This window comes from Scatophagus argus, chromosome 19 (assembly GCF_020382885.2).
Source record: "Scatophagus argus isolate fScaArg1 chromosome 19, fScaArg1.pri, whole genome shotgun sequence".
NCBI lineage: Eukaryota > Metazoa > Chordata > Actinopteri > Scatophagidae > Scatophagus > Scatophagus argus.
Window position 1 is genome coordinate 21,236,430 of NC_058511.1, and position 14,939 is coordinate 21,251,368.

The 14,939-nt window shown below is 42.9% G+C and overlaps 1 protein-coding gene across 2 annotated transcripts in view; it reads right to left on the bottom strand.

The window, feature by feature from the left end:
• mcm9 (minichromosome maintenance 9 homologous recombination repair factor) overlaps positions 1 to 12,794 on the bottom strand; it is a 44,962-nt gene extending 32,168 nt beyond the window's left edge. Inside the window, exons 1-4 of one of the 2 annotated variants that reach the window (XM_046372989.1) lie at positions 12,269 to 12,789; positions 9,457 to 9,645; positions 8,477 to 8,642; positions 6,632 to 6,738 (exon numbers count right to left, since the gene is read on the bottom strand). In XM_046372989.1, the coding sequence (XP_046228945.1) occupies positions 6,632 to 6,738; positions 8,477 to 8,642; positions 9,457 to 9,621 (438 nt within the window). In that variant the 5' untranslated portion in view covers positions 9,622 to 9,645; positions 12,269 to 12,789. Of the gene's footprint in view, positions 1 to 6,631; positions 6,739 to 8,476; positions 8,643 to 9,456; positions 9,646 to 12,268 lie in introns of both variants that reach the window. The other variant, XM_046372991.1, reaches the window with a different exon arrangement.
• Between the last annotated feature and the right edge of the window lie 2,145 nt (positions 12,795 to 14,939).

Genomic DNA, 14,939 nt, shown 5'->3' on the forward strand with positions numbered 1-14,939 from the left:
AGCAGCTCACAAGAACAGAATAGAGTGCAAAAAGCAAATAAAGCACATAACAGTTTCAAGTTAATAAATTAACAGTTTAAAAAAGAACACTGTAAAATATACCACTATACAGGATATATACAGCATAGTGGTGGAAGGTGGAGGTAGCCACTCAGATACTTAAAATTGTTCAAGACCTCAATGTCTCAGCCCGGTGTATGTGGTAATGTCCTTCTCCGGAAGTCAATCACCATCTCCTTCGTTTCACTGGTGTTTAAGCACAGGTGGGTACGCTCACACCAGTCCACAAAGTGATGATGATGATGACTGACCTGTACTCCATCTCATTCCCCTCAGACACCAGGCCAACAATTGCTGAGTCTTTGTCAACTTCTGGAGGTGACATCTGATGGTGTTGTAGGTGAAGTACGAAGTGTAAAGGGTGAAGAGGAAAGGTGAAAGCACCGTTCCCTGGGGGGGCCCCACATTGCAGACCACCACCTCAGACATACAGTTATGCAGTTTCACATACTGTGGCCTGTTAGTAAGGTAGTCGATGATCCAGCCAAATGTCCATCCACTCCTGCTCTCAACACCTTCCCTCTCAGCAGCACCGACTGAATGTTTGGCCTGTAGACACACTGCAGCGTGTCCATTGCGGTGCTCACCACAGAGCGAAGGTGGCTAAGGATGAGTCACTCCATAGTCTTCATCAGGTGGGAGGTCAAGGCAATAGGTCTGTAGTGGTTTGGTTCCTTGGGGTGTGCAGTCTTAGGAACCAGAGCCACACAGGAGGTCTTCAACAGGACAGGGACTCCATCCAGACTAATGCTCAGGAGGGGAAATTGGTGGGGGACGGGGGGCTGATAATGGTCGAGGGCGCTGGTGTGAATTGAAGTGAAGACAGGGGGAGAGGAAGGGTGACAGAAGGTGTGGGGTTGGAATTAAATCTGTTGAAAAACAGGTTTAATTCACTTACCCAGCACAAGTCACCTTCAGCTGTCCCTCTGGCTCCACTCAGTGCATGTCCTCAGATGGTCTTTAGATCCCTTCACACATCTCGTGTATTGTTCTGCTCCAGCTTCTTCTTGTAACTGTTGGCCTGCCTGCCTGATTGAGTACCTGAACTCTCTTCTGCTCCACTTCATCCCCAGAAAAGAAATCCCTCTTCTTCTGGTTCAGCAGGGATTTAAGCTCAGGGGTCACCCAGGGCTTGTTGTTGGAGAAACACTGTACCTGGGTTGGTAAAGGTTTCTCCACACAGAAGTCCATGTAGTCTGTGACGCAGTCGGTCAGGCCACTGATGTCATCACCATGAGAGTTGTAAAGTGTCTCCCAGTCTGCGGTTTGGAAACAGTCTCTCAGTCTCTCACTGGCCTCGCCAGTTCGCACTTTCACAGACTTCTGTGAAAGTGCCCATTCAGCCAGGTCTCAGACTTCTGTGAAAGTGTGGCTCTCTTCTCACTCTGGGTGTGTATTCAGGGAGCGGATGAAGGAGACAGTGATCGGAGCGTCCGAGCAGGTTGAGGGGGCAGAGTCCTTGACATTAGCTCAAAAAAGGTCCAGCGGCCTGTTGTCCCTGGTGTGGCACTTCACATACTGTGTGAGTGAGGGGAGGGTGGAAGATAGAGAGGCTTGATTGAGGTCTCCACTGACGAAGAGAAGGGGCTGTGGGTGCTGTGTCTGCATCCTGGTCACTGCACTGTGGAGTAATTCACAGGCGGCTACTGCGTCGGCGAGGGGAGTGATGTACACATTAAACACAATAACGTGCGGAAACTCCATTGGGATGTACTAAGGCCAAATGCCAACAACAAGTAACTTTCTATCTATAATCTATAGTGCAGACTTGTTCCTTTACAAAGATGTGTCCTGGGTTGCACCGTCTCTCATTAATAAACACTGCCAGCCTCCTGCCTTCCATTTACCACAGTCCTCCACCCTCCGGTCAACAAGTTCAAATCTGTCCAGAGAAACCACAGAGTCTGGTAAAGTCTCAGTAAAACACTGCCTGTATACCCTCTGTAGCTAGATCAGCGCCGTAAGCTCGTCGTTCTTACTGGAAAGGGAACGGACATTTCCCATAATAATGGAGGATACATACGGTCTGTACCTCCATTTCCTCTCCTGGATCTTTCGTCCCGCTGTGCAGCCTCTCCTTCTCCTCTGTATCTCTGGTTTTTCAGTGTAGAGAAGAGCAGGGCCACATAGAGCTAAAAGCTGATCCCTGGTGTAAACAATAGACCCATTGCTGAAGCTGAAGGGGTCCCCCAGTGGAGTGTCAAAAAGGTTTTTTTGTTTTTTTTTTTTAAAAACAAAAACAAAAAAAAAAAGCAAAACACAAAACTAATGAACGTGGATCTTTGGCTAGAAGCCGTTTCATGACAGAAATGCTGTTCCATTTCTTTTTAGAAGCTATACATGATTTTTTAAAATTATCATCACTATTATCATTATTATTATTGTTATAATAATAATAATAGTGACAAGACAAGGCAAGACAACTTTATTTGTATAGCGCATTTTTACAAGCAGTTTGTCTCAAAGGGCTTAACATAACATCAGCAACATCCTCTGCCCTTCGACCCTCACATCTCAACTCATAAAAATTTTAAATTTTCATGTGATTCATCTGTTCAGTTTCACTTTTGATACCACCTCTGTGAAAAAGAAATTCCTGCATAGCATACCTCTAAGACTGTTTCATTGCTTCCATGTCTACTAGCAGAGGCTTAATGATCTTCCAGTTTATAAGCAGTTCCAAAAGAAAAGAGCAGCAATCATCTTCATCTACCTTAATAAGTACTATCGGCACCAAACTCTATTGTCTACACCATCCTCTTCAGTCCCAGTCTCACTTATCAAACTACTGTATGTCTAACACCATCTCTTATCAATTTCACAAAATCCTCTTATCATATCTGACAATTAATTATTATTTTCATGTTTTATATTTTAATATGAGTATGTGGTCTTTGTTTCCTTTAACCTCAATGTTTTATGTCCCATGTGATTTACATTTGTGCTTATAGGATCTATAAACTATTGAAGGGGTGATTGGTGATCAGATTTGGGTAGGATTTCTGAAGCCGATTTAAATTAACTTACCAGTTTATCAGAACTAAGATGTTATAAAAATAATATTGATAATCTGCCTCCTATTGCATTTAGAGAGGTTTCTGGGGAAGTGATATGTCTGCCTGCTGAGATTCCCGTTAATCAGCACAGGTGAATTTTAAATCCTTAACAACAAACCTTCCCGTGTCAACGTGAAAGACACACAGAAAATTCAAGCCAATCAAGAAACCGGTTTGGACTGAAATACACAGACTCACTGTGTATAATTCATGGGGACTTGAACAAAGCACTGGAGTCGAGAGCTGACTACGGCCGAGAAGCGAGGTACCCCCTGGACTGGTCTCAAGTCACTGGGATGACACAGAGAGACAGACAACCTCTCACATATATACACACACACACACACACACACACCTAGGAGCAATGTAGTAGCTAATTAACCTAATGTGCATGCTTTTGGGATTGTGGAAGGGAACGTACACAGGCACAGGGAGAACATGCAAACTCTGCATAAAAGGACCCAGGATTCGAACCAGGAACCCTCTTGCTGTGAGGCCACAGTGCTAACCACTGCATCACTGTGACGCCTGCACTGTGACATCTTACATCATTTTTGTGAAGAGCTGTGTGCTCCAATAAAGACATATAAACCATGGTTCACAGCAAAACTCAGGCAACCTCTACAGGCCAAAGAGAATGCCTATAGAAGTAAGGATATAGATTTCTATAGGCAAGATCAGGGCAGTGAAGAGGCACTAATCTGAAGGCTGAAAACACTTTTCTGCCCATGACCCTGCATCAGTGTGGAGAGGCCTCCAACACCTCAGACTATTGGAGACTATTGCAGAGACACATCGCTGGTCTGCCATTTTCTGTTGCAAAATGCATGTTTTTTTGTTAGTATTTTTGTTCAGAACATGGAGAGCTTCTATTGGGAATAGTAATTTTGTTCCTAAATACAGACAGCACATCATCTCAGAGATGTCTATCATGCTGTTCACCAGGCAGCTCTAGGACTCTCCAACCACTGTCTGCTCATCCCAACCTACAGGCAGAAACTCAAAACTTCTAAACCTGTGCCAAAGACTGTGAGGAAGTGGACAAGGGAGTCAAAGCTGGAGTTGCAGGCCTGGTTTGATTGCACTGTCTGGAGTGTTTTTGAAGCTGCAGCTACAGGTCTAAATGAACTCACTGACACTGTAGCATCTTATATCAGTTTTTGTGAGGACTTATGTGTGCAAACCAAGACTTTTTACACATACAACAACAGCAAACCTTGGTTCACTCCTAATCTTATGAGGCTGCACCAAGCCAAAGAGGAGGCTTACAGAAGTGGGGACCGTGACCTGTTCAAGCAGGCCAGGAAAAAGCTGACAAAGGAGATCAAGGTAGCCAAAAGAAGCTACAGTGAGAGACTAAAACATAGCCTCTCAGCCAACGACCCCGCATCAGTCTGGAGAGGCCTGCAACAGATAATGGATTATAAAAGACCACCTCCCCACCCTGCAGAAAATCCCAGACTGGCGGACGACTTTAACAACTTTCTCACACCCATCATGCACGAATGACTTACCCTCAACACCCAACCCCCTCCCCCCATCTGTACTGACGATCTGCGAAGAGGAGGTGCACCGGCTCTTTCAGAGGCAGAAGACTAAGAAGGCTCCAGGACCTGATGGGGTGTCTGCGAGCCTGTGCTGAGAACAGCTGGCGCCAGGCTTCACGCAGATCTTTAATGGGTCCCTGGAGCTGTGTGAAGTACCCCCCTGCTTCAAACGCTCCACCATCATCCCAGTCCCCAAAAAAACCCTTCATCACAGGATTAAACGACTACAGGCCTGTCGCCCTGACATCTGTGGTCATGAAATCCTTTGAGAGACTGGTGTTGAGCCACCTGAACAGGACCCCTGCTGGACTCCCTGCAATTTGCCTATAGGACAAACAGGTCAGCGAACGATGCCATCAACATGGGACTGCAATACATCTTGCAACACCTCAACTACCCAGGGACATATGCCAGGATCCTGTTTGTGGACTTCAGCTCGGCGTTCAACATCATCATCCCTCAACTCCTACATCAGAAGCTCACCCAGCTCTCTGTGCCCGCCTCCACCTGTCAGTGACTATCGGCCAGTAGCCCTCACCCCGATAGTCAAGTGCTTTGAGAGACTGGTCATGGCCCGCATCAAAGACTGCATCAACATCACTGTGGACCCACACCAGTACGCATATAGAAAGAACCGATCTGAGAACCGGAGCTAAATCCAATTAAGACTGTGGAGATGACAGTGGACTTTAGAAGAAGTCCTCCCCCCCCCACTCACCCTCCTCAGCATCCAGAACAACACAGTGTCCACTGTAGACTCCTTTATGTTCCTGGGATCTACCATCTCACAGGACCTAAAGTGGTCTCCTCACATTGACTTGATCCAGAAAAAGGCCTAGCAGAGGTTATACTTCCTGCTATGGAACTGCTGATCACCCTCTACTCAGCCATCATTCAGTCTGTCATCTGCACGTGACAGGGCCAGACTGCAACAGACAATCAGGGCTGCAGAGAGGATCATTAGAGCTGACCTTCCCTCCATTCAGGACCTGTACAGGTCCAGGGTCAGGAAAAGGGCAACAAAGATCTCTGCAGATCCCTCACATCCTGGTCACAAACTGTTAAAACTCCTTCCCTCTGGTAGGCGATACAGGTCACTGTCTGCCAAAACCAGCCGGCACAAACACAGCTTCATTCCCCAAGCAGTCACTCTTTTGAAATAGCCCCATATCTTTACACTGGACTATGACAATCACAAATGTTCATCTACCTCATTTACTTAACAATACAGTATCATTATTATCCATCTATTGCACAGCATTGCCTTGCACTGTATTTATTTATTTAAATCTTAGTTTACCTACACTGTCATTGCACTACTCCACAGATTCACTGCTATTGTACTGTTTATAGTATTTTTTTCAATTTTTTATCCTTATCTTATTGTATATAGTACTTTCTGAGTTCTTAGTGCCAGGTGTCTGTTTTGTACTTTGTACTTTGAATCAAATTCCTTGCTTGTACTTGTACACACAAACTTGGCCCATAAAGCTGATTCCGAAAAAAAAACTACTAGTCACAATTCTACTTCACTAAATTAGTTTCTCTGTTACTGTTCTTATAAAGAAAGAGAGATCACTCATACTCATCACTCATACATAGATGTGCATTTATCAAAATGTCCAGGTATGGCATAGCCAGACAGTAGCGAATAAAACAAAATAAGTTCTAAAAAAAAAAACCAAACAAAAAAAAAAAACAGCAAGTATAAAAAGAGAATAGAAATAATCATAAAAGGCATAATGGCAACAACTGTATAAAAAATGATAAGTAAACAAACACAGAATAATAAAAATAAAAGTACAAAAGCAAGTATAGCAGCAGCACAAACTGTGTATATATTCAGAAAATGGACAATGTGTGGGTGTATGTTCTACCCCCTCACAAATGTACTGCTGATGAAACAATAAACATGTGGTCAACAGTTCCAGTCAGTTGTTGAAAACTGAACATGTGTCATGCTGTTACCTTGGTAACGCTGGTGCGTATGACAGTACCAGTGACAGACAAAAAGTGGCCTACATCTCTGGAGTGGGGAATGGTGTCTCTGGTTAGCTCTGGACACACAGGCAGACCTGGGCACATATATGAGAGTCAATAAACAACAGAAAAGTAAATTAACTTCATTCATTTGTTTGTATAACAGGGTAAATCACATCTGTGAGAATAATAACAAATGTTCTAACAAAGCCTGTATGAAGTATGTTGGGTCACAAAAGACATCAAGTTCCTCTTGAATGAGAAGGTTTTCAGAGACAAGAACAAGCAGGGCAACACAAAAAAAGTCAGACAGAACATCATCAGCTCCACCCAACAACACTTCTCTGCCCTTTGTACTTTAGACCAGCATACCCCAACAATACTAGTGGGCCCACACTCAAGAATCAATCTTTATTGTCATTATGGGAACATAACGAAATTTTGTAGAGATTCCCTGCTTAAAGGCACAAAAAATAACACAAATACTTAGAAATGAACACTTAAGTAAAGTGCACTTGCCAGTCTATGGTGTACTGTGAGAATGTTTGATTTTGTGTGTGTGTGTGTGTGTGTGAGAAGGTGTGTGTATGTGGCTAGAGGGGAGAGGGTGTATGTGTGAAGTCCTACAGGGGGGTGGGATGTGAATGTTTCACTGCAGGGCACTGCTATTGCTTTTACAGCTCTGGGGAGGAAGCTGTCCCTGAGTCTATTTGTGCTGGTTTTATTGTTCCTGTGCTGCTTTCCTGATGGAAGCGGTACAGACAGTGCGTTTAAATCATATCCCTGAAAACCAAATGAGAGAGTGGAAAACACCATCATCTTCCTGCTTCACTGTGTCAGTGCTCAACTGTACAGAATGGGTAGCAGTGTGAACCACTGGGGAACAAGCTGATGGCAATGCAGACAGACACTCTGGGCCTGGTCTCCAGGATTGTGGACTATTTGACTGGTTGGCCACAGCACATTACACCGTAGAGCACTGTTGGTCTGACATTGCGGTGAGCATCACAGGGATTGTTCTGCCACCATTTACACCTCAAACTTCCCATACAAATCCAAATCCTGCCACCAGTACAAGTTCTCAGACGACCCTACAACCATGAGCTGCATCAGTAGTGGAAAGGAGGCCAAGCTTAGAGATGAAGTGAACCTTCACTCAGTGCTGTGGGAAACACGTGAAGCTTAAAAGTGGTAAGAGAGGAGAATCTAAATCCATTTAAATCCAGGGGGTGGATGTGGACACTGTGCAGAACTATGGGGAAGTATGCCTGAACAACAAGTGGACTACACTGAGGCAGAGTAATATTGGCCACTTTTTGTTGAGGCTCTGATCATAACATCTGTAGCAGGAAGCTGAGGATGTTCTAGCAGGCTCTGGATTTTTGCTCTGGCCGTAAAAAAAAAGTGCAGTTAACGCCAAAAAAAATAAAAAAAAAACCAACCACGTTGCCACCATGATGCACCACACAACACCACATGAAATTCTTCTTCCTATACTAATAAAACAAATCATACAGATAGATGGACAGTAGAGGGTGCTGAGGGGCTCAGCCTTCATCGGCTCACTTTTTCTGTAGATGAACTATCTACAGTCATCACAGTTCTATGATTTATAAGACATTATGTGTTATGAAGTGCAATTATGGGACAATGCATGAAATCATGGACATAATCATGAACATTCCAACAAAGCAGATTGCATTATCCAAAAATAACTAAAAGCAATAGAGAGGAGAACGTTCATGTACATGCCAGTCTGAAAAAACTCTCAGAATGCTTGCTCTGAATAACATCTGGCAACATCTGAGCATCATTCGCAGTTGGATGTCTAACCTGTAATGCGGGCATGAGGAATGTGTCTCATTCTGTACTTTTTTGACGTCTGTCCTCCATAGTGAGTAGGAGAAGCACTCTGTGATATCTCAGCGACTGTTTTGAGTAAGACTTTGTCAAATATAGCCAGGACATCATTGGGATAGGCGTTGAAATAGTCGCCAACCTGCCAACAGTTAGCAGAGATATCATATAATTAGTGACAACACAGATTAAATGGTCAAGTCTACTAAAAATGACTAACACGCAGTTGTTTGAAGTTTAATCTGAAGTAAGGTGTATTGAACAGAAAATAGCAATGATTTTGCATCTAAATGAAAATAAAAGTTTAGATAAAAAAGCAGAAACCAGAAGCACATGACAGATTTAAAAACTGGCCACATGGAGACATAGATACCCCTGCCTCTCCAGAGCACTACCCTGGACCTTATGCAAAGCTGTCATCAGTTACATGAGAAGAAGGGTGTTTGCATTAACAAGTAGGTGTCATTTAAATTGATTGGGCTAGTTTCAAGCATCTGCCTTTGAAAGATGTGTTGTAAAAAACTTAGAAACTTGGTACAGAAATAAATCTGTCAGAGCACATTACTTTAACAATTTTGATATACTTTATCAAGCTTTTATTTCTAGGCAGCTGTCAATGTAAGGCTTCTTTAACATTGCTCACTAATGATATTTAATAGTGTATTTTACAGAAATGTTAATATTAATACATTCAAGTAAAATGGAACTAAAAAGTAACTTCATGAGATAGCAGAACACAGTTCACTGAAGTGAACATTGATTTGATTATTTTACATGTCATTACATATGCCAAATTGTGATTTATTGGTAAGGAGAAAAAAATCAAAAAATATCATACTGATTTTAACCAAATCACCCAGCTTTACTTAAACATATATCTAAATCTCACATATCCCAACTTACTTCTATTTATTTTGAATACAGTTAGTTTTGTTTTGAATATGTGTTCACATTACCTCCATATTGGCTTCAAACAATGTCATGGCATTAATAACAACGGGGTGATGGGTCTCTTCAGTGGTATCTGCAATAAGCTGGAGAATGTCCCCATGATGATATTCTTTGAGATAGCTTTCAAATACTTGGCTGATCAGGGCTTCATGTTCTGGGCTCATCAACATAGTGAACCAATGTGATCTGAACCCCTGTAAGAATGGAAATAACAATGCAGTGTTCAGGGCTTGACTCTTACAGAGAAATAAGAATTAAAAATAAATAACACTGGCTCAACAACCTCAGAAGAAGACACTTCTCCTTACTGCACAGACTTCACCACAGGGCTCTCATTTGAAATAAAACACATAATTTGCAGTCATGTGCTTTTCCATGGCCTTTTTTAAGATGTATGATAAAAGAGGCAGCAACTAATGATTACTTTATTAATTCATTAATCTTCAGATTATTCTGTAATAAACTAACTGCTCATCCATAAAAACGCCAAACAATACTGAAAAACACCTGACACAGTCTTCAAATATCTCTGTACCATCCCTTCAAAAGACATTGAGTCTGTCCAAGTAAGTAACAGAAAATGTAGTAAACATGCGGCATTTTTTTATTTTGGTTTTAGACCAATTTACTAATCACTTAACTGCTTGTTCCAGCATTAAAAAATAATCTCAATTCCATATTCAAGTTCTTTGTTGAAGGGTTTCCAGTGCAAAATACAGATCGCTGTACCTTAGGTAAAAGTTTCAGTGGTCTAACGCGATTAAATACACTGCTAGTATTTGTCTACCACGTCCTCCAATTTTGGAGGAGTAGTAGTAAGTACATCATCCAGAATTGGACTACATCAACCATTTTTTATATTTCCCACTAATACTTTATCCACAGAAGTGTGACTTGTATAGAAGTATTCTTGTGTGGTATTATTATGGGTTCGACAGGCAGACACCACCTCCACTTTTAAGACTAAACTTAAAACCTTTCTGTTTATTAAAGCATATAGTTAGCCCCAAATAAAGTGTGTAGGGCTGGTAGGCATAGTTACAGTCACTTCTTGATATTTAGGCACAAGTAGAATAGGTCTGACTAACTTTTAGTCTTTAATCTCTATCATAGCTACGCTGCTTATAGGCCTAGGCTGCCAGGGGACACAAACATGATTCACCGAGCAGTTTCCCCACCTCCCCAATACCACCACCATCTCTACTCTCTCACCTCCTCTCCTCTTCTTCTTCTCCCCTCCTCTCCTCTCATCAGGTCAACATATGATCCATTATTTTATGTCACTAACTGTGTGTCCACTTCTCCTTGTAGTTTTGTGTCTCTCCCTCCCTTTCTTTCTCTCTCTGTATCTTTCTGCAGGTCTCTTTCCATTCAGATCTACATGTTGAACTGCATCCGGCCCTCTGACAAACCCAATGTCTACTGCCAACATCTGCCCAAATCATTCTTCTATGTAGTGCTATTATAACTAACTTACATATCAGCTAAAAAACAAATACATACAATGCATAGTCTTCAGCATTCCAATTAAACAACCTGTCATGTTTGTCCTTTGTAATTTATGTTTATTGCATGTATGTTTGCATGTATGTTTCACCCAGCCGACTATCAGCAGGATAGTTCTCCCTTGTGAGCCGGTGTCCTGCTCAAGGTTTCTTCCTGTTAAAAGGGACTTTTTCCTTGCCACTGCCTGCTTGCTCGGGGGTTCAGGCTCTGGGTCTCTGGCATCATTTTGTGCATGGAAGCTTGAGTAAATACAGCTTTGATTTTTAAATGTACTAAGTAAATATCAATTAAAGCAAATTATAGTGAACATTTAGCAGTGGTGGAAAGTAACTAAGCACATTTACTCAACGTTGAGGTACTTTACTGAGTATTTCCATTTTATACTTCCACTCCAGTATGGTTCAGAAGCTAGTGACTTATTAGTATTTTGTCAAAAAATACAAATTAACAAATACATTATGGTGTAATATAAGCTAAGATAAATTGTTACTGATCCTTGAACTGGTTGCCAGTCAGTCACACACGCTCACACACTCACACCTAGGGACAATGTAGAATAGCCAATTAACCTAACCAAGGAAGCCGGAATACCCATAGAATACCCATGCAGGCACAAGGAAAACATGCAAACTCGGCAGGGTCCAGGATCAAACTACCTGGAACCCTCTTGTTGTAAGACAGTGCTAACCACCACACCACCATGCTGCTCCTAATACTTTTGCTTTTCTGTTTAAGTAAACATTTAAATGAATCACTTTTACTTGTAATGATAAAGTGGGGTATTTTTACACTGTGGTATTGCTGTTTTTCCTTAAATACAGTATCTGAGTAGTTCTACCAACTTTTAGTCATCTTCAGTTGTACCATAAGTTACTGTAGGACCCCTGCAATTGATTGGTGTCATGTCCAGTGTACCCTTTCTCTAGCCCCGTGTCAGCTGGGATAGGTTCCAGCCCCCCTGCGACACCGACGGATTAGCGGTACAGAAAAGGGATGGTTGGAAGTTACTCAGGGCTCATTGTTGCCTCATTGTACGGGTATCTGTCAATGTGTGATTAACCAACAAAAATGTTTCAGTGGGTACGAAACTTGAGTTATAGTTCTCCATTATACAGACAAAAACAGAACTATATAAACTAATACGTAGATAAAAACATAACAAAAATGTAAGGTGGAGTTTCGAGGATGAGTTTTTATACCCTGAGGAAGTCTGTTCCGTAGTTATGTAATACAGCGTCGAATACTTTTCTATCTTTTGCCAGACGACCGGTCTAAATGCAACATTCTTCTAATACAGAAGGTTGTACGTACCTTATCTTACAAAGACGGAAACATTTGTTTCGAAGGACGCCTTGATTTCCTTCACCGACTTAAACAAAACGACTGATGTTTCGCGGGCACAGCTGTGTGTTTTCCTTAAGCGTAACTGGATAGAGAGTCAAAGGCGGGGCCTTGTTCATATTTTTGAAAGCGGCCCACTGACCATGGTTGCTCTAAATACAGCCACTGGCCCATTTAATAAGAAGGTTGCTTCCCGCGTTAAAGAATTTGACTGGGTGAACGCATACTGCGCAAGCTCATTGAGCCAGAGTGGCCAATATGCATGCGCATCAGAGACTTCCGTCCACCAATCCTATCCATCCAGCCCACAGCCCTTCGACTTTTTATTGGGAAAATTACTTGTTATACCATTCTTGAGGAACGGCAAGAGACTGTTTTACTCGTCGAGACAGATGGTAAAACCAAACGACTGTGTTGCTCTGCCATGTCTCGTTTATTCAACACGTTCACACAAGAACACTTCCTGTTTTCTCTACGGAAGCCGCATAAGAACAACCACAACACCGGTGGCTCAAAATTCAAAGGCAAACTCAAACTTATATCTACATCGCAGGTTGGCATAAATCACTGAAATAAACTTAATAAAGTAAACCAGCATAATGGCACTTACAACCTGTCTTTTAAATCTCTGGAACATGAACAAGAAAGGAATCTCAGCCATTAATATATATTCAGAACTATTTAAGTAAAAAACAACTCTTATTGATTCTTAATGTACTTAAAGAAATCTGCTATTCTTTCTTTTTCCGGATTTATTGGATTATTTATTTTTTGTCATCTTTGTTGTTTTTCATGATTGTACCAGAGCTTTGTATTTTCAGTTGTCTTGTCTGTGGAGATTCTCAATCATCCAGGTCATATTCACTCAAAGAGTTAAAGCAAGGCAACAACTCCCAGGATTTTGTGAAAAAGGTTAAAAAGATCATTATGGACCCAGAGGACACCATGATCTCCTTTGATGTCACCTCCTTGTTTACTTGCATCCCCACCTCAGAAGCCACACAGATGGTAAGAAGACGCCTTTCACAAGATAACACACTTAATGACAGAACTAATCTCTCTCCAGACCATATAAGATAAGATAAGATGAACTTTATTGATCCTGCAGTGGGGAAATTCACTTGTTGTGGCAGCTCACAAGAATCTGAACATCTGTGATCTATTGGACCTTTGCCTGAACACAACCTACTTTCAGTACAAGGAGAAGTTTTACAGGCAGAAGCATGGCTGTGCTATGGGATCACATGTGTCTCCTATTGTGGCCAACCTTTACATGGAAGAAGTGGAAAGAAGAGCCTTGATGTCCTTGCTTGGGCCGATCCTTTCACCGATCTTTTTCACTGTTTTCTACTGTTTTTATTATATTTTCGCTACTCTTTTTACTTTCTTTTACTCTGGACTACACTGTCTTCTATCTACCACACACCAGGAAAGTTGTGGGTCTTTTTGGTGTTTTTGTTCGTCGCTGAACTACACTTTTCGGAGCGGCGATGCAACTCCTCGAGGCCCGCATTGTTTATACTCGGGGTCAGCTGATGGACCTGAAGCCGGCCACCGCTCCAGGGAAAACACAGAGAGTAATCCCTGCTGAATGTTGGATCAAAACTCACAGGGGATGCAGGGGAAATAAAAAGTTACGGAGGAAGAGGGAAGCTTTGAAACAACGGAGGCTTATGACTAGGAAGTTTAAGCTGTGTCTCCCCTCTATCTCTATCATCATGAGAAATGTGAGGTCACTCGGGAATAAGATGGACGAACTGACGGCACTGTCGCAGAGTCAGAGGGAATACCGGGAGTGCAGTTTGATGTGCTTTACAGAGACATGGCTGCACCAGGACATACCCAACGACAATGTGACAGTAACGGGCTTCTATACGGTCCGTGCAGACAGAGACTGCGCTACCAGCGGTAAGCACAAACGGGGGGGGGGGGGGGGGCGCTTGCCATGCTCGTTAACAACCGGTGGTGTAATCCAGCTCACATCACGGTGAAGGAGCGCATCTGCAGCCCGGATGTGGAACTGTGTGCCGTTGGACTACGTCCATATTACCTGCCCAGGGAGTTTTCACATGTTGTCATGGTGACTGTTTATGTTCCCCCCTCTGCAAACCCCAGCAGGACATGTGACACTATTCACTCTGCAATAGCCCGGATACAGGCTCAGCACCCGAGTGCATTCATTGCAATCTCGGGTGATTTCAACCATACTAACCTGGACAAAACACTTTCACTCAGGTTGTGAACTGTCCTACCAGAGAGGGAAGAACAATAGATCTGCTGTATGCGAATGCAAAGGATTGTTACAGCTCTCCCCCCCTCCCCCCACTAGGCAGGTCAGATCACAACCTGATCCACCTCTCCCCCTGCTATGTGCCTCTCGTAAAGCGTCTGCCTGCAACTTCAAGGACTGTGAGGAGATGGACAGACGAGGCGAATGAGACACTCCAGGGCTGTTTTGAGGTGACAGACTGGCAGGCACTCTCCCCCCCCACATTCCAACTGGATGGCTCACACCTCGTCTCCAGAAGCCTGGGTGGACCACTCTCACCTGGGTACCACATGCACTCCTCCCGCACCCATCACCCCAACGATGACCTTCACAGCTGATCAGGTGAGAAGACAGCTGCAGAGACTCCGTGCA